Source organism: Scyliorhinus torazame, chromosome 11, assembly GCF_047496885.1.
Source record: "Scyliorhinus torazame isolate Kashiwa2021f chromosome 11, sScyTor2.1, whole genome shotgun sequence".
Taxonomy (NCBI): Eukaryota; Metazoa; Chordata; class Chondrichthyes; order Carcharhiniformes; family Scyliorhinidae; genus Scyliorhinus; species Scyliorhinus torazame.
This window is the reverse complement of record NC_092717.1, coordinates 190,308,536-190,331,630: the sequence shown is the minus strand read 5'-3', so window position 1 is coordinate 190,331,630 and position 23,095 is coordinate 190,308,536. Positions and strand designations below refer to the sequence as shown.

Below are 23,095 nucleotides of genomic sequence, written 5' to 3'. Positions count from 1 at the left end.
CCTCCCAGAACATGGAAGCCTACACCTCCAACCGCGTGGTACCCTCGTGGACCTTGTGGGTGCCGCCATAACCTTACAAGAGTGCGGCGCAAGCCTGTGCCACGCAGCAGCCCGCCAACGCCGGAAGCCCGAATTGCTACTTTTGCGACCAGGATAAGCACCCCAGACAACGCTGCCCTGTACGGAACGCGACTTGCAACAGGCGTGGGAGTTAGGGCCGCTTTGCGAAAGCCTGCCAGGCCCGATCTCTCCCGGAAACCCCTAGGCCCAGCAGCGCTGCCTGTCAGGGCCGCCCCCAGCTGCCGCGCCATCCACCATGTGCGACCCGCGGGCACCGCCATCTTCGCCGCCATCTTCGATTTAGCCCACCACGTGCGACCCATGGGGGCCGCCATCTTGGGACCACTCCGCAGCCTCCCGGGAGCCCTGCTCACCCGGTCGTACGCTGGCCGCCGCTACCTCCGACCGGCCTACCCATTACCTTCCGAAGTTCGCCTCCATCACGCTCGACCAGTCTCGGCCTCATCACCTCACAAAATCTATGATGACCGCCCGGATCAACGGGCACGAGATGGCCTGCCTTTTCGACTCCGGGAGCACAGACAGCTTCATACACCCAGATACGATAAGGCGCTGCTCCCGCCCAATCTTACCTGCGACCCAGAAAATCTCCCTGGCTTCCGGATCACATTCGGTAGCAATCCGAGGGTACTGTGTCGCGACCCTTACCGTACAAGGCGTAGAGTACACTAACTTTAAACTCTACGTCCTTCCCCATCTCTGCGCTGCCCTATTACTGGGGCTCGACTTCCAGTGACACCTCCAAAGCCTTACTTTAAAGTTCGGTGGAGCCCTGCCCCCCCCTCACCGTCTGTAGCCTCGCGACCCTTAAGGTCACCCCACCCTCGCTCTTCGCTAACCTCATCCCGGACTGTAACCCCGTCGCTACTAGGAGCAGATGATACAGTGCCCGGACAGGGCCTTTATCAGGTCGGAGGTCCAGCGACTCCTAAGAGAGGAGATCATTGAGGCTAGTACCAGCCCCGGAGAGCCCAAGTGGTGGTCGTCAAGACTGGGGAGAAGCACCGGATGGTCATCGATTACAGTCAGACCATCAACCGGTACACGCAGTTCGATGCGTACCCCTTCCCCCGCATAGCTGACATGGTCAATCAGATTGCGCAGTATCGAGTCTTCTCCACAGTTGACTTGAAGTCCGCGTACCACCAGATCCCTACCCGCCCGGAGGACCGTCAATACACTGCCTTCGAGGCAGATGGCCGCCTCTACCACTTCCTCAGGGTTCCCTTCGGCGTCACCAATGGGGTCTCAGTCTTCCAACGAGGAATGGACTGAATGGTTGACCAATACAGGCTGCGGGCCACGTTCCCGTACTTAGATAATGTCACCATCTGCAGCCATGACCAGCAGGACCATGACGAAAACCTCCGGCACATCCTCCACACCGCTAAACTCCTGAACCTCACCTATAATAAGTAAAAATGCATTTTCCGCACAACCCGCCTAGCCATCCTTGGCTACGTTGTGGAAAACTCCTGGAACTCCCCCTCCCCCACTGCCCCAAGGCTCTGAAGAGATGCCTGGGGTTCTTCTCCTACTATGCCCAGTGGGTCCCCAATTATGCGGACAAGGCCCGTCCACTTATTAAATCCACCCTTTTTCTCCTGATGGCTGAGGCCCGCCTGGCCTTCAACCGCATCAAGGCAGATATTGCCAAAGCCGCGACGCACGCTGTGGACGTGTCCATTCCGTTCCAGGTGGTGAGCGATGCGTCGGACTTTGCTCTGGCCACTACCTTCAACCAGGCAGGTAGACCCGTGGCTTTCTTCTGCCGTACCCTCCATGCCTCCAAAATTCGATATCCTCCGTTGAAAAGGAAGCCCAGGCCATTGTGGAAGATGAGCGACATTGGAGGCATTACCTGGCTGGCAGGCGATTCACTCTCCTCACTGACCAACGGTCGGTTGCCTTCATGTTCAATAACTCACAGCGGGGCAAGATCAAGAACGACAAGATTCTGAGGTGGAGGATTGAGCTCTTCACCTACAACTACGATATCTTGTATCGACCTGGGAAGCTCTACATGTGCCAGCGCACAAGTAGACCGACTCTGGGCCCTCCACAATGACCTCTCTCACCCGGGGGTCACCCGTTTTTTTCACTTTATCAAGGCTCGCAATCTGCCTTACTCCATCGAGGAGGTCAGGACCATGACCAGGGACTGCCAGATCTGCGCGGAGTGCAAACCGCACTTCTATCAGCCAGACAGAGCGCACCTGGTAAAGGCCTCTCGCCTCTTTGAGAGCCTCAGCATCGATTTCATAGGGGCCCCTCCCCTCCACTGACCGTAACTTGCACTTCCTCAACATTGTTGACGAGCATTCAACATTTCCCTTTGTCTTTCCATGCCCCGACATGACCTCTGCCACCGTCATCAAGGCCCTGCACAGTCTTTTCACCTTGTTCGGGTTCCCCACCTACATCCACAGCGATCAGGGTTCCTCCTTCATGAGCGACGAGTTGAGTCAGTTCCTGCTCAGCAAGGGCATCGCCACCAGCAGGACGACCAGCTACAACCCCGGGGCAACAGACAGGTGGAGAGGGAGAACGCGACGGTCTGGAAGGCCTTCCTCCTGGCCCTACGGTCTAGAAGTCTCCCAGTCTCCCGCTGGCAGGTGGCCCTCTCCGATGCACACCACTCCATCCGGTCGCTCCTGTGCACTGCCACCAACGAGACCCCTCACGAGCGTATGTTTGCCTTCCCCAGGAAGTCCACCTCCGGGGTCTCGCTCCTGTCCTGGCTGACAGTCCCAGGGCCCATCCTCCTCCGGAAGCATTCGAGGAGCCAGAAAGCAGATCCTCTGGTCGAGAAGGTCATGCTCTTCCATGCCAATCTACAATATGCCTAAGTGGCACATCATGATGGGCGACAGGACACAGTCTCCCTCCGGGATTTGGCACCTGCAGGTTCCCCAGCGACTATCACCACCACCCCCAATCCTAACCATCTCCCTCCACCACTACCCAGCTACTTCAAGGTCTGGCACCTGCAGGCCCACCGGCAGCCATCACCACCACCCACGCCCACACACCGCCCCCCCCCCTCCACCGGGTACTCAACTACTGGGTGAAGAAGAGGACGGCACGCTCCTAGACGCGCAGGTCTCGACACCGGTGCCCACACCACAGCCGGGACTGAGGCGATCAAGGCCCCCGACAGACTTGACCTTTAAGTCCACTTCACCCCCGCTGGACTCTTTTTTTTAACAGGGGGTGAATGTGGTAAACCACTGTATTGTATTGTACTGTTACATGCCTGGGCTTGTCCCTGCTGGGTCCGAACCACTGTAGTATATAATCTGTGTATTGTGGTAAACTGCCACTGTATTATATGTAATGTGGTAAACTACTGCCTGCTGGCTCCGCCTCCCCCCGGGCTCGATATAAAGAACATAAGAACATAAGAACTAGGAGCAGGAGTAGGCCATATGGCCCCACGAGCCTGCTCCGCCATTCAATGAGATCATGGCTAAAGGTGGCTAGTCTCCGCCGCTGCCTCAGTTCGGGATCCGAGGCCAGGCGGCTTTCTGTTTAGTTTATTAAAGCCTCAGTTACGTTCACCACTCGTCGTGTGTTCATTGATGGCATATCACACCGTAGACCTATGCCCCCCAGTAATTGACTCTTCCATGCTGGGAAAAAGCTTCTGATATCCACTCTGTTCATGCCCCTCATAATTTTGTAGACTTCTGGCAGGTCGTCCCTCAACCTCCATCATTCCAGTGAGAACAAACCAAGTTTCTCCAACCTCTCCTCTGATAATCCTGATAAACCTCCTCTGTACCCTGTCCAAAGCCTCCACATCCTTCTGGTAGTGTGGCAACCAGAATTGAACACTATACTCCAAGTGTGGCCTAACTAAGGTTCTATACAGCTGCAGCCTGACTTGCCAATTTTTATACTCAATGCCCCCGCCGATCAAGGCAAGCATGCCGTATGCCTTCTTGACTACCTTCTCCATCTGCGCTGCCACTTTCAGTGACTTGTGGATCTGTGCACCCAGATCCCTCTGCCTTTCAATACTCTTAAGGGTTCTGCCATTTACTGTATATTTCCCACCTGTATTAGACATTCAAATTGCATTACCTCACATTTGTCCGGATTAAACTCCGTCTGCCATCTCCCCGCCCACGTCTCCAAACAATCTAAATCCTGCTGTACCCTCTGACAGTCCTCATCGCTAGCCGCAATTCCACCAACATCTGTGTTGTCCGCAAACTTGTTAATCAGGCCAATTACATTTTCCTCCAAATAATGTATAGATACTACGAATAGCAAAGGTACCTGCGTAACACCACTAGTCACAGCCCTCCGATCAGAAAATGGTGACCATGGAACTAGCATTGATTGCTGTATGAACCAATCTGGTTCACTAACCCCCTTTAGGGAAATAAATCTGCTCTCCTTCCCTGTTCTGGTCTACATATGACTCCAGACCCACAGCAATATGAATGTCTCTAAACTGTCCTCTGAAATGGCTTAGTGAGTCACTTGGTTCAAGGGAAGTTAGAAATGGACAACAAATGCTGAGCTTGCCAACGATGCCCAACGCCCATAAATGAAAAACACATGAATATAAAGTAAATAATTAGGAGAGCATATAACAAAGGACTGGAGCATCAGAGTAAAGAGGAATTACTCCAGTTGGACGGGGCCTTGGTGAGACAATACCTGGTTTGGTTTCCTTCCCTTGCAAAATATGTACTTTCCTTGAAGGAAAGGCTCACGAGAGATTCATGAGATGAGGGAATTTTCTCATGAGGAGAGACTGGGCAGACTACTCCTATATTCACTAGAATTTAAAAAAATGAGAGATGTACTCATTGAAATACATAGAATTCTTAAGGGGCTCAACAGGGTAGATGCTAGGAGGATGCTTCCCCTGGCTGTGGAGTCTAGAACTAGGGTGTCTTCCAGAGACGTTTAGGTTTTATTACTATTTACAATTGGTCTGTAGTTTAGTTATGTGTATGTTGATCATTTAATAAAGTAGAAGTAAAGCCACCATAGTCCCAGGTGACCATAGGCTGCTTTCCCCTTTGTGGGGGAGAGCTGACTGGTGGCGATTTAACCTGAGGATCACCACACCTCAGGCGAGGGGAAAGGTTGAGAAAGCGGGGCTTCATGAATGACCCTGGCTGGTACAGGAATTGAATCCATGCTGTTGGCCTCGCTGTGCATCACAAACCAGCTGTCCAGCCAACTGGTACTAAGTACCAGTAGTCACTTTAGAACGCCACACCAGCATGTGGTTCTCTCAAACAAATAAATAAAATTCTTAATGAGAGTTTTATTGGACAGACCATAATGGGACCAATTAGGCACTTGAGAGTTTGAGCCCGTTCATTGAATATTACTGACATCACACCCTCTTTTATTTCAAACAAGTGGACACCAAAATTGTAATAACAGTGAAGGCTAGAAAGAGGGGGACAGTCCCACAAGTAACTCACACATTAAAGGGTCAGTCCGAGACAATGGGTGATGACATCAGAAGGTGACCATCACCCATAAAAAAAAATCAGAAACCTACCCCACACCACTGAAACAATTGGGAATCACGTGCTGCCCAGATAAATCAAGAGTTCAGCGTACCAATAATCATGCACATGAGCTGTGTCCAAGAAAGAGCAAAGAAAAACATCTGCCAGAAATGCTGAATTTGAAACTGAAGACAAGAGACTAATTTCGAATTCAGAGCAAAAGCTGACACAACTGACGGAGAGGGAGAGAGACATTTTGCCTTGCGCCCTAGCCTGAATCAGGATGCAAGAACGATATTAAGCCAGTAATGTTGCTGCCTAACTTTGTTAGGTATTACCTTTTGTTGCTTAATAAATGTTTCCTGAGTTACATCACTAGACTGTCTCCTATTTTCTCAAGTCTCAAAAGTACAAATTAAGATTGAGTCAGTGCAGACTCACAGATTTGATGGTAAAACACTCCCCAAAACTAAATGCACAGCCTAAAAATAAGGGGCGGGATTCTCCCTTCTGGGGACTAAGTCCCCACGCCCGCCAGAAAACAGGCGAGAATCATTCCGGACTTTTTCCTCGAAGGTCCAGGGTGATTCTCCGTTTTCAAGGGGGCTAGCAGAGCCCCGGCGTGCGTCCTGCAGCTCCGGCTGCCGGTGGGGCCCTGCAGTTACGCCCACGTGGCCGCGCATGTGCACGGCGGCCAGCCGCGGGTCCGCGCATGCGCGCAAAGGCCATCTTCGCGCCGGCCCCCGCGCAACATGACAGAGCCCTACAGGGGCCCAGCACGGAGGAACATAGGCCTCCCCCGGAATGAGCGCGGCAGCCGATCGGTAGCCCCTGGTCGCGATCCTGGCCACCGTGGAGGACCCCCGCGGAGTTGGATCCCCCCGCCCCCCCCCCCCCACCAGGATGACACCCTGCAGCAAAACACCGAGGTCCCGCCGGGTGGGACCACATGTGAACCACGCCGGCGGGATTTCAGCGGGAGCGGTGCGCAAGTGATTTCTGGGAGGTAAGTTTATCCTTTAAAAACACTTACCTTCACAGGAACAGGCCAGTCGATTTCAGCGGGAGCGGTGTGCAAGTGATTTCTGGGAGGTAAGTTTATCTTTTAAAAACACTTACCTTCACAGGAACAGGCCAGTCGATTTCAGCGGGAGCGGTACGCAAGTGATTTCTTCTTTTCTGTTTTATTTTTTTCGACCCGCGGACTTCTGGGAAGCCGCCCCCCCAACCAATAAATTCTGGTGGAGAGGAAACCCGAGACACTACACATGTAGTGTCTCCCACCCGCCCTCCTCCTCTAACCTAATAATAAGACCCATTGGTGTGAGGTAAGTGCCATATTATAGAATTATTATATTATATTATTAGCATTGTGCAGGTCAAGGTTCGGAGGTGGAGGAGCAGTCTCTGTCAGGGAGAGAACCTGAGAACATCTAAGACACTCAGAAGGTAAGTAAGTGATTTTTACTCATTTTTACTTTTATACCTTTTTCAAATTGTGTGTGTCGGGGGGAAACTGAAGTGACATCACAGAAAAGCTGTGGCCTGAGTGGCTGGTTGGGAATCTACACTAAATTTAAAAAACTTAAGCATTGGTAACTAATTAAACATAATTACTTAATTATAATTTAGAGGGGTATCTAAGCCAGAGATCGGAGAGTACTATATTTAGCTTTCGCATTTCTATTAGAAATCTAGTGCTAGGAAACAGATAGTTAACAGTAACTCTGAAATTATTTTAAATATATATATTTTTTAAAAATTAAATTTTTTAAATATTTTTTTTAATTAATTGACACAATGTCAGTTAGAGGGGTGCAGTGCTCTGACTGTGAGATGTGGCAGGTCCGGGAGGCTTCCAGAGTCCCGGATGGCTTCATCTACCGAAAGTGCACCCAACTGGAGCTCCTCACAGACCGCATGGTTCAGTTGGAGCAGCAATTGGATGCACTTAGGAGCATGCAGGTGGCGGAAAGCGTCATATATCGCAGTTATGTAAATGTGGTCACACCCAAGGTGCAGGCAGAGAAATGGGTGACCACCAGAAAGGGCAGGCAGTCAGTGCAGGAATCCCCTGTGGTTGTCCCCCTCTCGAACAGGTATACCCCTTTGGATACTGTCGGGGGGGATAGCCTTTCAGGGGAAAACAGAGCAGCCAGAGCAGTGGCACCACGGCTGGCTCTGATGTTCAGGAGGGAGGGTCAAAGCGCAGAAGAGCAATAGTAATAGGGGACTCTATAGTCAGGGGTACAGATAGGCGCTTCTGTGGACGTGAAAGAGACTCCAGGATGGTATGTTGCCTCCCTGGTGCCAGGGTCCAGGATGTCTCCGAACGGGTAGAGGGCATCCTGAAGGGGGAGGGCAAACAGGCAGAGGTCGTTGTACATATTGGTACTAACGACATAGGCAGGAAGGGGCATGAGGTCCTGCAGCAGGAGTTCAGGGAGCTAGGCAGAAAGTTAAAAGACAGGACCTCGAGGGTTGTAATCTCGGGATTACTCCCTGTGCCACGTGCCAGTGAGGCTAGAAATAGGAAGATAGAGCAGCTAAACACGTGGCTAAACAGCTGGTGTAGGAGGGAGGGTTTCCGTTATCTAGACCACTGGGAGCTCTTCCGGGGCAGGTGTGACCTATATAAGAAGGACGGGTTGCATCTAAACCGGAGAGGCATAAATATCCTGGCCGCGAGGTTTGCTAGTGTCACACGGGAGGGTTTAAACTAGTATGGCAGGGGGTGGGCACGGGAGCAATAGGTCAGAAGGTGAGGGCGTTGAGGGAGAACTAGGGAATAGGGACAGTGGGGCTCTGAGGCAGAGCAGACAGGGAGAAGTTGCTGAACACAGCGGGTCTGGTGGCCTGAAGTGCATATGTTTTAATGCAAGAAGTATTACGGGTAAGGCAGATGAACTTAGAGCTTGGATTAGTACTTGGAACTATGATGTTGTTGCCATTACAGAGACCTGGTTGAGGGGAGGGCAGGATTGGCAGCTAAACGTTCCAGGATTTAGATGTTTCAGGCGGGATAGAGGGGGATGTAAAAGGGGAGGCAGAGTTGCGCTACTGGTTCGGGAGAATATCACAGCTGTACTGCGGGAGGACACCTCAGAGGGCAGTGAGGCTATATTGGTAGAGATCAGGAATAAGAAGGGTGCAGTCACAATGTTGGGGGTTTACTACAGGCCTCCCAACAGCCAGCGGGAGATAGAGGAGCAGATAGGTAGACAGATTTTGGAAAAGAGTAAAAACAACAGGGTTGTGGTGATGGGAGACTTCAACGTCCCCAATATTGACTGGGACTCACTTAGTGCCAGGGGCTTAGACGGGGCGGAGATGGTAAGGAGCATCCAGGAGGGCTTCTTAAAACAATATGTAGACAGTCCAACTAGGGAAGGGGCGGTACTGGACCTGGTATTGGGGAATGAGCCCGGCCAGGTGGTAGATGTTTCAGTAGGGGAGCATTTCGGTAACAGTGACCACAATTCAGTAAGTTTTAAAGTACTGGTGGACAAGGATAAGAGTGGTCCTAGGATGAATGTGCTAAATTGGGGGAAGGCTAATTATAACAATATTAGGCGGGAACTGAAGAACATAGATTGGGGGCGGATGTTTGAGGGCAAATCAACATCTGACATGTGGGAGGCTTTCAAGTGTCAGTTGAAAGGAATTCAGGACCGGCATGTTCCTGTGAGGAAGAAGGATAAATACCGCAATTTTCGGGAACCTTGGATAACGAGAGATATTGTAGGCCTCGTCAAAAAGAAAAAGGAGGCATTTGTCAGGGCTAAAAGGCTGGGAACAGACGAAGCCTGCGTAGAATATAAGGAAAGTAGGAAGGAACTTAAGCAAGGAGTCAGGAGGGCTAGAAGGGGTTACGAAAAGTCATTGGCAAATTGGGTTAAGGAAAATCCCAAGGCTTTTTACACGTACATAAAAAGCAAGAGGGTAGCCAGGGAAAGGGTTGGCCCACTGAAGGATAGGCAAGGGAATCTATGTGTGGAGCCAGAGGAAATGGGCGAGGTACTAAATGAATACTTTGCATCAGTATTCACCAAAGAGAAGAAATTGGTAGATGTTGAGTCTGGAGAAGGGTGTGTAGATAGCCTGGGTCACATTGAGATCCAAAAAGACGAGGTGTTGGGTGTCTTAAAAAATATTAAGATAGATAAGTCCCCAGGGCCTGATGGGATCTACCCCAGAATACTGAAGGAGGCTGGAGAGGAAATTGCTGAGGCCTTGACAGAAATCTTTGGATCCTCGCTGTCTTCAGGGGATGTCCCGGAGGACTGGAAAATAGCCAATGTTGTTCCTCTGTTTAAGAAGGGTAGCAAGGATAATCCCGGGAACTACAGGCCGGTGAGCCTTACTTCAGTGGTAGGGAAATTACTGGAGAGAATTCTTCGAGACAGGATCTACTCCCATTTGGAAGCAAATGGACGTATTAGTGAGAGGCAGCACGGTTTTGTGAAGGGAAGGTCGTGTCTCACTAACTTGATAGAGTTTTTCGAGGAGGTCACTAAGATGATTGATGCAGGTAGGGCAGTGATGTTGTCTATATGGACTTCAGTAAGGCCTTTGACAAGGTCCCTCATGGTAGACTAGTACAAAAGGTGAAGTCACACGGGATCAGGGGTGAGCTGGCAAAGTGGATACAGAACTGGCTCGGTCATAGAAGGCAGAGAGTAGCAATGGAAGGATGCTTTTCTAATTGGAGGGCTGTGACCAGTGGTGTTCCACAGGGATCAGTGCTGGGACCTTTGCTGTTTGTAGTATATATAAATGATTTGGAGGAAAATGTAACTGGTCTGATTAGTAAGTTTGCAGACGACACAGAGGTTGGAGGAATTGCGGATAGCGATGAGGACTGTCAGAGGATACAGCAGGATTTAGATTGTTTGGAGGCTTGGGCGGTGAGATGGCAGATGGAGTTTAATCCAGACAAATGTGAGGTAATGCATTTTGGAAGGTCTAATGCAGGTAGGGAATATACAGTGAATGGTAGAACCCTCAAGAGTATTGAAAGTCAAAGAGATCTAGGAGTACAGGTCATTGAAAGGGGCAACACAGGTGGAGAAGGTAGCCAAGAAGGCATATGGCATGCTTGCCTTCATTGGCCGGGGCATTGAGTATAAGAATTGGCAAGTCATGTTGCAGCTGTATAGAACCTTAGTTAGGCCACACTTGGAGTATAGTGTTCAATTCTGGTCGCCACACTACCAGAAGGATGTGGAGGCTTTAGAGAGGGTGCAGAAGAGATTTACCAGAATGTCGCCTGGTATGGAGGGCATTAGCTATGAGGAGCGGTTGAATAAACTCGGTTTGTTCTCACTGGAACGAAGGAGGTTGAGGGAGACCTGATAGAGGTCTACAAAATTATGAGGGGCATAGACAGAGTGGATAGTCAGAGACTTTTCCCCAGGGTAGAGGGGTCAATTACTAGGGGGCGTAGGTTTAAGGTCAGAGGGGCAAGGTTTAGAGTAGATGTACGAGGCAAGCTTTTTACGCAGAGGGTAGTGGGTGCCTGGAACTCGCTACCGGAGGTGGTGGTGGAAGCAGGGACGATAGTGACATTTAAGGGGCATCTTGACAAATACATGAATAGGATGGGAATAGAGGGATACGGACCCAGGAAGTGTAGAAGATTGTAGTTTAGTCGGGCAGCATGGTCGGCACGGGCTTGGAGGGCCGAAGGGCCTGTTCCTGTGCTGTACATTTCTTTGTTCTTTGTTTTGTTCTTTGACTCGGCGGGCACTTGGCCCATCGAGCGCGGAGAATCGCTTTCAATGGCCCCCGACTGGCACTGCGTCGGATTTCCGTCGTGAATGGCTATTCTCCGCCCTTTCGCCGGCCGCGATTCCGGCGCGGCGGGTTGGAGAATCCCACCCACGATCTCTGCCATTTGGGACTGAGATGAGGAGAAATATCTTCACTCATAGAATGTAGATCTTTGAAATTTTCCAGCCAAGAGAACGGACGAATAAGCGTACATGCAAAGATACAAATTAGGAGCAGCAGGCCATTTGGCCCCTCCAAATTGTTCCTCCATTCATAAAATCATGGCTGAGCTAATTTTAACCTCAACTTCACATTTCTGCCTAACTCCGATAACAGCCATGGAATCCCAACAATGCAGAAGGAGGCCATTCAGCCCATCAAGTCTGCACCGACCCTCTGAAAGAGCACCCTACCTCGGCCCACTTCCCCCACCCTATCCCTGTAACCCCACCTAACCTTCTAATCCTTGGACTTTGGGAGGAAACCGGGGCGCTCGGAGGAAACCCGCACAGACAAGGGGAGAATGTGCAAACTCCACGCAGATAGTTACCCAAGGCTGGAATCGAACCTGGGTCCCTGGTGCTGTGAGGCAGCAGTACTAACCACTGCGCCACTGTGCCGTCCAGATTCTAATATGTTTGTGGGTAAATATACCACCTGGGGGAATGGGTAATAAAGTCCAATTTGCCTCCCCCACCAATGCTGTATGGATCTGGAGGTGACACCAAATTGGTACAACATGTTTTTAAATTTTAAACACAAGCATATTTTAATGCATTTCATTCTTTAAACAGTAATTTACAAATAAGTAAGGCCTGTCTCCCAGAACTGCCTTTAGCGGATGCCCCAATGATGCACAGCAGAATCTCTCTCGGACGTTCCCACATAAGGGTTTACCTGGCAATTGCCCAGAAGTGCGAACCTCCTCTGAACAATTGCATGGGAATCATCCATCAGAAAGAATGGTTGAAATCACTAACGTTCGATGGTTGTGCCAGTTTTACCCTGATAGTTACTCTGAAAGAAAGAGTTAGAGGAAAATAATTCTAACTCCAGAGTAACTATTTGATAAACTTCGACCCAGCCTCATACGGGACACCACCCCACTGCATTACCCCCACCTCTCAATCGCCCCACTCCCCCAACATGACACCCCGCCTCCCAAGCTGTCCCCCACCCAGTGCAACTCGAGCCCCCCTCTCCCAGTTCGACCCCGTCCGACCCCCTGTCAGTTCAATTAGACCATCCCCTCCCATGCCGGCCCAAAACAACCCAACTCTTCCGCCCCCCCCCACCCCGTTCAACCCAACCCAACTTATCCCCCCCCCTCCTGATCCAATTCCCTCTCCCATAAACATAAAAAGTATAACAGGTAAGACAGAAGAACTGAGGGTGGGATTCTGTGATCCTGAGGCTAAGTGTTGACGCCGTCGGAAACGCCTTTGCGCATGCGCAGTGGCACCAGCGCCAACGTGCACATGCGCATTAGCTCCCTTCAATGCGCCAGCTCCGATGCAATATGGCGCAGGACTACAGGGGCCGGTGCAGAAGAAAGGAGGCCCCCAGCCAAAGAGGCCGGCCTGCCGATTGGTGGGCCCCGATCGCGGGCCAGGCCACATCAGGGCCCCCCCCGGGGTCGGACCCCCCTCACCCCCCATAGGCCGCCCCCGGACCCTTCAACGGCGAGGTCCCGTCGGCTGAGAGCAGGTGTGAACGGTGCCGGCGGGAATTGGGTTTTTTACGACGGCCGCTCGGCCCATCCCGGGCCGAGAATCGGCGGGGGGGGGGCCCCGTAGGGCCGTCCCCGACCGGCGCCGTGCCAACCACGCCGGCGCCAGTGGTGCTGATTCTCCGCTCTGCGGAGTATCGCGTCCCAGCATCGGGGCGCTATTCGTGCCGGTCGCGGGGATTCTCCAGCCCGGCCCCGGGCTGAGAGAATCCCGCCGAGAGCCTGGATTACTGCATGGAACTATGATGTAATTGCAATGACAGAGACATGGTCCCCATTTGCTGGCTGTCTGGGGAATTAGCTCAAATGGGAGAGCGCTTGCTTTGCATGTAAGAGGTAGTGGGATCGATGCCCACATTCTCCAATTTGATTTTATATTTGGGCAGCACGGTAGCATTGTGGATAGCACATTTGCTTCACAGCTCCAGGGTCCCAGGTTCGATTCTGGCTTGGGTTACTGTCTGTGCGGAGTCTGCACATCCTCCCCGTGTGTGCGTGGGTTTCCTCCGGGTGCTCCGGTTTCCTCCCACAGTCCAAAGATGTGCAGGTTAGGGGGATTGGCCATGATAAATTGCCCTTAGTGTCCAAAATTGCCCTTAGTGTTGGATGGGGTTACTGGGTTATGGGGATAGGGTGGAGGTGTTGACTTTGGGTAGGGTGCTCTTTCCAAGAGCCGGTGCAGACTCGATGGGCTGAATGGCCTCCTTCTGCACTGTAAATTCTATGATAATCATTCTATGAAAGGAGGGACAGGGCTGACAGCTTAACATTCTGGGATATTGTTGTTTTAGATGGACAGAAGAGGAAACAAGAGGTGGGGGAGTTGCATTGCTGATTAGGGCACAGATCACAGCTGTGTTGAGGGAGGACACATTGGAGGGATCTTGTAGTGAGGTGTTATGGGTGAAGCTCAGGAATAAGAAGGGTGAAATCACAATGTTTGGAGTGTACTACAGACCTCCCAACAGCTTGCAGGAGACAAAGGAGCAGTTACATAGTCAGGTAGTGAAAAGGTGTGAAAATAAAGCAGGGTAGTTGTGATGGGTAACTTTAACTTTCCCCATAATCCCCTTACAGCCAGGGGCTCGGATGGAGACCAATTTGTTAGATGTGTCCAGGAAGGCGTTTGATACAGTATGTTGACAATCCAACCATGGAGGGGGCCATTCTAGACTTAGTATTGGGGAATGAGCCAAGCCAGGTGATTGATGCGTCAGTGGGGGAGTATTTTGGGTATATTTTGGATAAGGACAAGAGTGACCCCCGGGTGAGGGTGCTTAATTGGGCGAGGGCCAATTACATCCAAATTAGACAGGAACTAAGGAATGTGGATTGGGAGTGACTATTTGAGGGCAAATCCACGTCTGACACCTGGGAGGCTTTTAAAGGCCAGTTGATTGAAGTGCAGGACAGGCATGTACACTCAAAAATGAAGGCTAGAAATGGCAGGATTCGGGAACCATGGATGACGAGCGAAATTGAAAGCTTCGTCAAAAGGAAAAAGGAAGCATATGTTAGGTCTGGGCATCTAAAAACTGACAAAGCCCTTGGGAGTACAGTGAAAGTAGGGACGAACTTAAACGTGGAATTAGGAGGGCGAAAGGGGCCATGAAATGTCTTCAGCAAACATGGTGAAGGAGAATCCCAAAGCCTTATATGCATATATTAGGAGCAAGAGGGTAGCAAGAGAAAGAGTAGGCCCACTCAAGGACAATGGAGGGAGGTTATGCGTGGGACCACAGGAAGTGGGTGATATCCTTAATGAGTACTTTGTATCGGTATTCACCAAGGAGAAAGACGTGGCAGATGTTGAGGTCAGGGATAGGTGTGCAAATGCTCTTGAGAACGTCAATATATCAAAGGAGGAAGTGTTGAGTATCCTAAATTGCATTAAGGTAGACAAGTCCGCGGGGCCGGATGGGATCTATCCCAGGTTACTGCGGGAGACAAGGGGAGAAATAGCTTGGGCCTCAACAGATATCTACACATCCTCTTTGACCACAGGCAAAGTTTCAGAGGAATGGAGAACAGCCAATGTTGTTCCCTTGTTTAAGAAAGGCAGCAGGAATAATCCAGAAAACTGTATGCTGGTGAGCTTGGCATAAGTGGTGGGGAATCATTTGGAAAAGGTACTGAGGGACAGGATATATGCATATTTGGAGGAAAATGGACTAGTTAGTGACAGGCAGCATGGTTTTGTACGGGGAAGATCATGCCTCACCAACTTGATTGAGTTTTTTGAAGAGGTGACAAAGAAAATTGATGAGGGAAGGGCTGTGGATGTAGTATATATGGACTTTAGTAAGGCATCTGACAAGTTCCCACATGGCAGACTGGTAGAAAAACAAGAATCACATGGGATTCGGGGTGGGCTGGCTAGATGGATACAAAATTGGCTTGGTTATAGAAGACAGAGAGTAGCAGTGGAAGGGTGTTTTTCAGAATGGAGATCTGAAGCTAGTGGTGTTCCACAGGGATCAGTTCTGGGACCTCTGTTGTTTGTAGTATATATAAATGATCTGGAGGAAAATGTGGGTGGTCTGATCAGTAAGTTTGCACGATTACACGAAGATTGGCAGAGTTCCCAATAGTGCCGAGGATTGTCAGAGGATACATCAGATTATGAATAGAACATAAGAACATAAGAACTAGAAGCAGGAGTAGGCCATCTGGCCCCTCGAGCCTGCTCCACCATTCAATGAGATCATGGATGATCTTTTGTGGACTCAGCTCCACTTTCCGGCCCGAACACCATAACCCTTAATCCCTTTATTCTTCAAAAAACTATCTATCTTTATCTTAAAAACATTTAATGAAGGAGCCTCTACTGCTTCACTGGGCAAGGAATTCCATAGATTCACAACCCTTTGGGTGAAGAAGTTCCTCCTAAACTCAGTCCTAAATCTACTTCCCCTTATTTTGAGGCTATGCCCCCTAGTTCTGCTTTCACCCGCCAGTGGAAACAACCTGCCCGCATCTATCCTATCTATTCCCTTCATAATCTTATATGTTTCTATAAGATCCCCCCTCATCCTTCTAAATTCCAACGAGTACAGTCCCAGTCTACTCAACCTCGCCTCGTAATCCAATCCCTTCAGCTCTGGGATTAACCAAGTGAATCTCCTCTGCACACCTTCCAGTGCCAGTACGTCCTTTCTCAAGGAGACCAAAACTGAACACAATACTCCAGGTGTGGCCTCACTAACACCTTATACAATTGCAGCATAACCTCCCTAGTCTTAAACTCCATCCCTCTAGCAATGAAGGACAAAATCCCATTTGCCTTCTTAATCACCTGTTGCACATGTAAACCAACTTTTTGCGACTCATGCACTAGCACACCCAGGTCTCTCTGCACAGCAGCATGTTTTAATATTTTATCATTTAAATAATAATCCCTTTTGCTGTTATCCCTACCAAAATGGATAACCTCACATTTGTCAACATTGTATTCCATCTGCCAGACCCTAGCCCATTCACTTAGCCTATCCAAATCCCTCTGCAGACTTCCAGTATCCTCTGCACTTTTTGCTTTACCACTTATCTTAGTGTCGTCTGCAAACTTGGACACATTGCCCTTAGTCCCCAACTCCAAATCATCGATGTAAATTGTGAACAGTTGAGGGACACCACTAGCTACTGATTGCCAACCAGAGAAACACCCATTAATCCCCACTCTTTGCTTTCTATTAATTAACCAATCCTCTATCCATGCTACTACTTTCCCCTTATGCCATGCATCCTTATCTTATGCAACAACCTTTTGTGTGGCACCTTGTCAAAGGCTTTCTGGAAATCCAGATATACCACATCCATTGGCTCCCCGTTACCTACCGCACTTGTAATGTCCTCAAAAAATTCTACTAAATTAGTTTGGCACGACCTGCCCTTTATGAACCCATGCAGCGTCTGCCCAATGGGACAATTTTCATCCAGATGCCTCGCTATTTCTTCCTTGATGATAGATTCCAGCATCTTCCCTACTACCGAAGTTAAGCTCACTGACCTATAATTACCCGCTTTCTGCCTACCTCCTTTTTTAAACAGTGGTGTCACGTTTGCTAATTTCCAATCCACCGGGACCACCCCAGAGTCGAGTGAATTTTGGTAAATTATCACTAGTGCATTTGCAATTTCCCTCGCCATCTCTTTTAGCACTCTGGGATGTATTCCATCAGGGCCAGAAGACTTGTCTTCCTTTAGCCCCATTAGCTTGCCCATCATTGCCTCCTTGGTGTTAACAATCCTCTCAAGGTCCTCACCTGTCATAGCCTCATTTCCATTAGTCACTGGCATGTTCTTTGTGTCTTCCACTGTGAAGACCGACCCAATAAACCTGTTCAGTTCCTCAGCCATTTCCTCATCTTTATTAAATCTCCCTTCTCATCCTCTAAAGGACCTTAGCCACTCGTTTTTGTTTTATATATTTGTAGAAACTTTTACTATCTGTTTTTATATTCTGAGCAAGTTTACTCTCACAATCTATCTTACTCTTCTTTATAGCTTTTTAAGTAGCTTTCTGTTGCCCCCTAAAGGTTTCCCAGTCCTCTAGTCTCCCACTAATCTTTGCTACTTTGTATGCTTTTTCCTTCAATTTGATACTCTCCCTTATTTCCTTAGATATCCATGGTCGATTTTCCCTCTTTCTACCGTCCTTCCTTTTTGGTGGTATAAACCTTTGCTGAGCACTGTGAAAAATCGCTTGGAAGGTTCTCCACTGTTTCTCAACTGTTTCACCATAAGTCTTTGCTTCCAGTCTACCTGAGCTAGTTCTTCTCTCATCCCATTGTAATCTCCTTTGTTTAAGCACAAAACACTAGTGCTTGATTTTACCTTCTCACCCTCCATCTGTATTTTAAATTGCACCATATTGTGATCGCTCCTTCTGAGAGGATCCCTAACTATGAGATCCTGAATCAATCCTGTCTCATTACATAGGACCAGATCTAAGACCGCTTGTTCCCTCGTAGGTTCCATTACATACTGTTCTAGGAAACTATCGCGGATACATTCTATAAACTCCTCCTCGAGGCTGCCTTGACCAACCTGGTTAAACCAATCGACATATAGATTAAAATCCCCCATGATAACTGCTGTACCATTTCTACATGCATCAGTTATTTCTTTGTTTATTGCCTGCCCCACCATAATGTTACTATTTGGTGGCCTATAGACTACTCCTATCAGTGACTTTTTCGCCTTACTATTCCTGATTTCCGCCCAAGTGGATTCAACCTTATCCTCCATAGCACCGATGTCATCCCTTACTGTTGCCCGGATGTCATCCTTAAATAACAGAGCTACACCACCTCCCTTACCATCCACTCTGTCCTTCCGAATAGTTTGATACCCTCAGATATTTAACTCCCAGTCGTGACCATCCTTTAACCATGTTTCAGTAATGGCCACTAAATCATAGTCAGTCACGATGAATTGCACCATCAACTCATTTACCTTATTCCAAATACTACGAGCATTCAGGTAAAGTATACTTATGTTGGCTTTTTTACCTCTGTTCTGAATCTTAACACCTCGATCAGTAACCACTCCTAAGTTATATTTCCTCTTCACCTTTCTCCTAATTTTCCTTGTCGTTGAACCCATATCTTCATGTAACAACCTGCCGCGTCGTTTACCATTAATGTTTTCACTTCCCGTTTTATTCCTTTTAGTATTCCTGGTCCAATTCACTGAGCTCCCCTCAGTCACTGTACCTTGTACTGTCGCCCTTTTTGATTTTTGACTATGGCTTCTCTGCCTTACACTTTCCCCCTTACTGCCTTTTGTTTCTGTCCCTGTTTTACTACCTTCCAACTTCCTGCATTGGTTCCCATCCCCCTGCCACATTAGTTTAAGCTCTCCCCAACAGCTCTAGCAAACACCCCCCCTAGGACATCGGTTCCAGTCCTGCCCAGGTGCAGACCGTCCGGTTTGTACTGGTCCCACCTCCCCCAGAACCGGTTCCAATGCCCCAGGAATTTGAATCCCTCCCTCTTGCACCATCTCTCGAGCCACGCATTCATCCTATCTATCCTGACATTCCTACTCTGACTAGCTCGTTGCACTGGTAGCTATCCTGAGATTAGTACCCTTGAGGTCCTACTTTTTAGTTTAACTCCTAACTCACTGAATTCAGCTTGTAGGACCTCGTCCCATTTTTTACCTATATCTTTGGTGCCTATGTGCACCACGACAGCTGGCTGTTCACCCTCCCCCTCAGAATGTCCTGCAGCCCGAGACATCCTTGACCCTTGCACCAGGGAGGCAACATACCATCCTGGAGTCTCGATTGCGTCCGCAGAACCGCCTGTCTATTCCCCTTACAATTGAGTCCCCTATCACTATAGCCCTGCAATTCCACTTCCTGCCCAGCTGCGCAGCAGAGCCAGCCACGGTGCCATAAACCTGGCTGCTGCTGCCTTCCCCTGATGAGCCATCTCCCTCAACAGTATCCAAAGCGGTATATCTGTTTTGCAGGGAGATGACCGCAGAGGACACCTGCATTGCCTTCCTACTCTTGCTCTGTATTTTGGTCACCCATTTTCTATCTCCCTCAGTATCTTTTACCTGCGGTGTGGCCAACTCGCTAAACGTGCCATCCACGACGTCCTCAGCATCGCGGATGCTCCAAAGTGAGTCCATCCGCAGCTCCACAGCCGTCAAGCGGTCTAACAGGAGCTGCAACTGGACACACTTCTTGCACGTGAAGGAGCCAGGGACAGTGGACGTGTCCCTGAACTCCCACATCGCACACAAGGAGCATGACACGGGTCTGAGATCTCCTGCCATGTCTTAAACCTTCGGTTAAGTTCAACAATTACAATTTCCCCCAAAAAATAAATAAATAAATAAACAACGAAGAAATAAATAAATAAATATACCAATGAAAAGAAAAAGAAAACAGAAATACTACTTACCAGTCACTTACCAGGGATAAAAAGCACCTCCTCCCCACCCAGTTTCGAATTCCCACCTTGATTCAAATTCCCAAACTCACTCTTGGTTCTGTCTCACTCTGGCTGTGTCTTCTCTGGCTCACTGGGAGAACTCACTGGGAGTGAGTTTACAAGTTGCTCGTTTTAAATTGTCCTGAGTTGACTCCCCTCCCCCACCTGCTTTTAGATCAAGGTAGATTTAAGTGACTGACACTTAACTGCCAACCAGTTATGTGAGAGGGTGGGGCAGACCTTGTTAATCTACACTGCACAATTCTAGCTTAATTTAAATTAATTTAAACTCTTGAAATTTAAAAGGAGCTGCCTTACTGATTTGATTCAATTCCCACCTAGATTCAAATTCCCAAACTCACTCTTGGTTCTGATAGATTGGAGACTTGGGCACAGAAATGGCAGATGGAGTTTAATCTGGACAAATGCAAGGTGATGCATTTTGGAGCATCAAATCTAGGTATAAATTATACTGTAATTGGCAGAACCCTTAGGAATATTAACATACATAGGGACCTGAGCATGCAGGTCCACAGTTCCCAAAAGGTGACAACACAGGTGGCCAAGGTGATTAAGACGGTATATGGCATGTTTGCCTTCATCAGCCAGGATATTGAGTACAGGAGTTGAGAAATCATGTTGCAGCTATATAAAACCTTGGTTAGGCAGCATTTGGAGCATTGCGTGCAGTTCTGGTCACCACATTATCAGAAGGCCATGGAAGCTTTGGAGAGAGTGTCAAGAAGGTTCACTAGGATGTTGCGTGTTGGTTATGAGGAGAGGTTTGATAAACTAGGATTGTTTTCACTGGAAAGACGGAGGCTGACGGGAGACCTGATAGAGTTCTACAAAATTATGAAAGGCATAGACAGGGTGGATAGTAAGAGGCTTTTTCCAAGGGTGGAAGTGCCAATTACAAGAGGCACAGGTTCAAGATGAGAGGGGGAAAGTTTAAGGGAGATGTGCGGGTACATTTTTCATGCAGAGAGCAGTGGGTGCCTTGAACGCGCTGCCAGAGGATGTGGTGGGAGCAGGCACATTAGCAACATTTAAGAGGCAGTAGGATGGGTACATGAATAGGGAGGAAAGAGAGAGATACGGACCAAGTAAAGGCAAACTTTTTTAAAAAAGTTAGGGCATCACAATCGGCACAGACTTGGAGGGCCGAAGGGTTTGTTCCTGTGCTGCACTTTTCTTTGTTCTGTACTGTAGGGATGCTATGATTCTATAATACATTGTCACTTCTGATGAGTTGGGTGTTCTGGATCACATACAGGTCACCAACACTTGGAGTAGTGCAACACTATTTTAATTAAAAGGTTAACTATTTAAACATTCTTGAACTGTGGGTAAATACAATACCAGCTTTAACTAAAGACCTTTGCCTGTCCTAACCAGTTGATGCACTCAGCACATGGTGAATGTCTGTGTTGTAGGCTGTGAGCTCTGTACTCCTAGCTAGCTGCTACTTGAATGAGCGGGAACTTTGATGTCCCCTTTCTTTACAGTGCGTGTGCTCTCACTGGTGATTGGCTGCGGTGTTGTGTATGTTGATTGGTCCCACTGTGTGTCCATCAGTGTGTGTCTGCACCATGATATACTGGTGTATATTATGACAACTTCTAACTTCATCTGTGCCAGGTAACAAAGGGACTCGTACTCTCAAATCGGCGTCCACAGCCACAACAGATGATATTTAACACAGAAATGATATAGACCCTGGGCACAGTCGGGATGGACAGATGCCAAAGCAAGTAAAATCATTTCAATCATGAACAATTGTAAAATAATAACCAGAAGGATCAAAAATAATCACACGAAAGTCAGTTCTTAGTTCAGCAAATTCAAAATTACATTTCAATAACCTTACCTCTTTGGGAAACTCTCTTGTAAATTCCATGGGAAAATCACAAACTTTCGCTTCAGTCCATATCTGTTGAAAAGAAAGCATTAATTTTGGCAGGTTGTGAGTTAAACATTTTGTCATGATTCTCAAGGGAAACAAATCTATTATTTCTCAGTGACATAATTTTAACCTTGGTATGTTGCGTCCAAAACACTAAGGGCACGATTCTCCGGAAAGATTTCTAAGTGTGGTAGTGAGGTCGGCAACACTATTCAACATTAATCGGTCCACTTAACGAGGCCCCACAGTTTTTGATACCTGGTGGTTAAAATTGTTAAAATTCGAAATGCCTTAATAAAATATCTTCTAAAAAAAAAAGCACTTGAGCAGAACCAGTATGATGCCTCTTGTCTCTTTCTTCCGCAATGTGGGCCGAACCTTGAATCCTTAGCCCTTCTCTCCAGGCATTTTACCCCCCCCCACCCCCACCCCACCCGCCATCTGCCCGGCACACCGCGTGCAGGTGACGGGTGTGAGTGAGCACTCAGCAGACAGGCAGGGATCAGACTGGCATAGATTGAGGGGCAGGTTATCATTACCACCCTTGCCCTCAACAGTGACCCGCTGACGGTGCCAACAAGTCCCAACACTCTGGAGTGATGTAACACGTACCCTGGGAAGGTGGGAAATGGGGGTGGGGGGCAGGGTTAGGTATTGTTGATGGGCCACGCCACGTCCTAAGTGTAGTGGGCGAGTATGAAGGCCTCCCAGTCCATCCGGGTTTGCCGGACCCTCGCTGCTGCCGTCTGTCCTGGAGCCTCGGGCTGGTCCTCCGATTCCTCCCTGGGATTGTCCTCCAGCCCCTGCTGGTCCTGTGCCGCCTTATCATTCTGGTCCTCCTCGGCGGCCACATGCTCCTCCGTCCCAACATTCAGTACATCATCGTGCTGCTGCACCAGGTTGTGAAGGACACCGCAGACCACCACAAATCAGGAGAGCCTCTGGGCGGTGTACTGCAGGTCACTCCTGGAGCGATTTAGGCACCGCAACCGCATTTTGAGGAGACTGCTGCACTGCTTAATGACAGCCCAAGAGGCCCCATGGGCCTCGTTGTACCTGGTCTCTGCTTCGGTCACCGGCCTCCGTAGTGGCGTCATTAGTCAAGTCCTCAGCGGATATCCCTTATCCCCCAAGAGCCAGCCCCCCCATCCTGGGGTGCTCATCGAAGAGGCTGGCG

General features: G+C 49.0%; 1 protein-coding gene across 2 annotated transcripts in view; it reads right to left on the bottom strand.

Moving 5' to 3' along the window:
* LOC140385735 (interferon-induced, double-stranded RNA-activated protein kinase-like) overlaps positions 1–23,095 on the bottom strand; it is an 85,865-nt gene that overhangs the window by 3,950 nt on the left and 58,820 nt on the right. For both annotated transcript variants that reach the window (XM_072468192.1, XM_072468193.1), the window contains one exon: positions 21,883–21,945. In XM_072468192.1, coding sequence (XP_072324293.1) covers positions 21,883–21,945 — 63 coding nt within the window. The remainder of the gene's footprint in view (positions 1–21,882; positions 21,946–23,095) is intronic.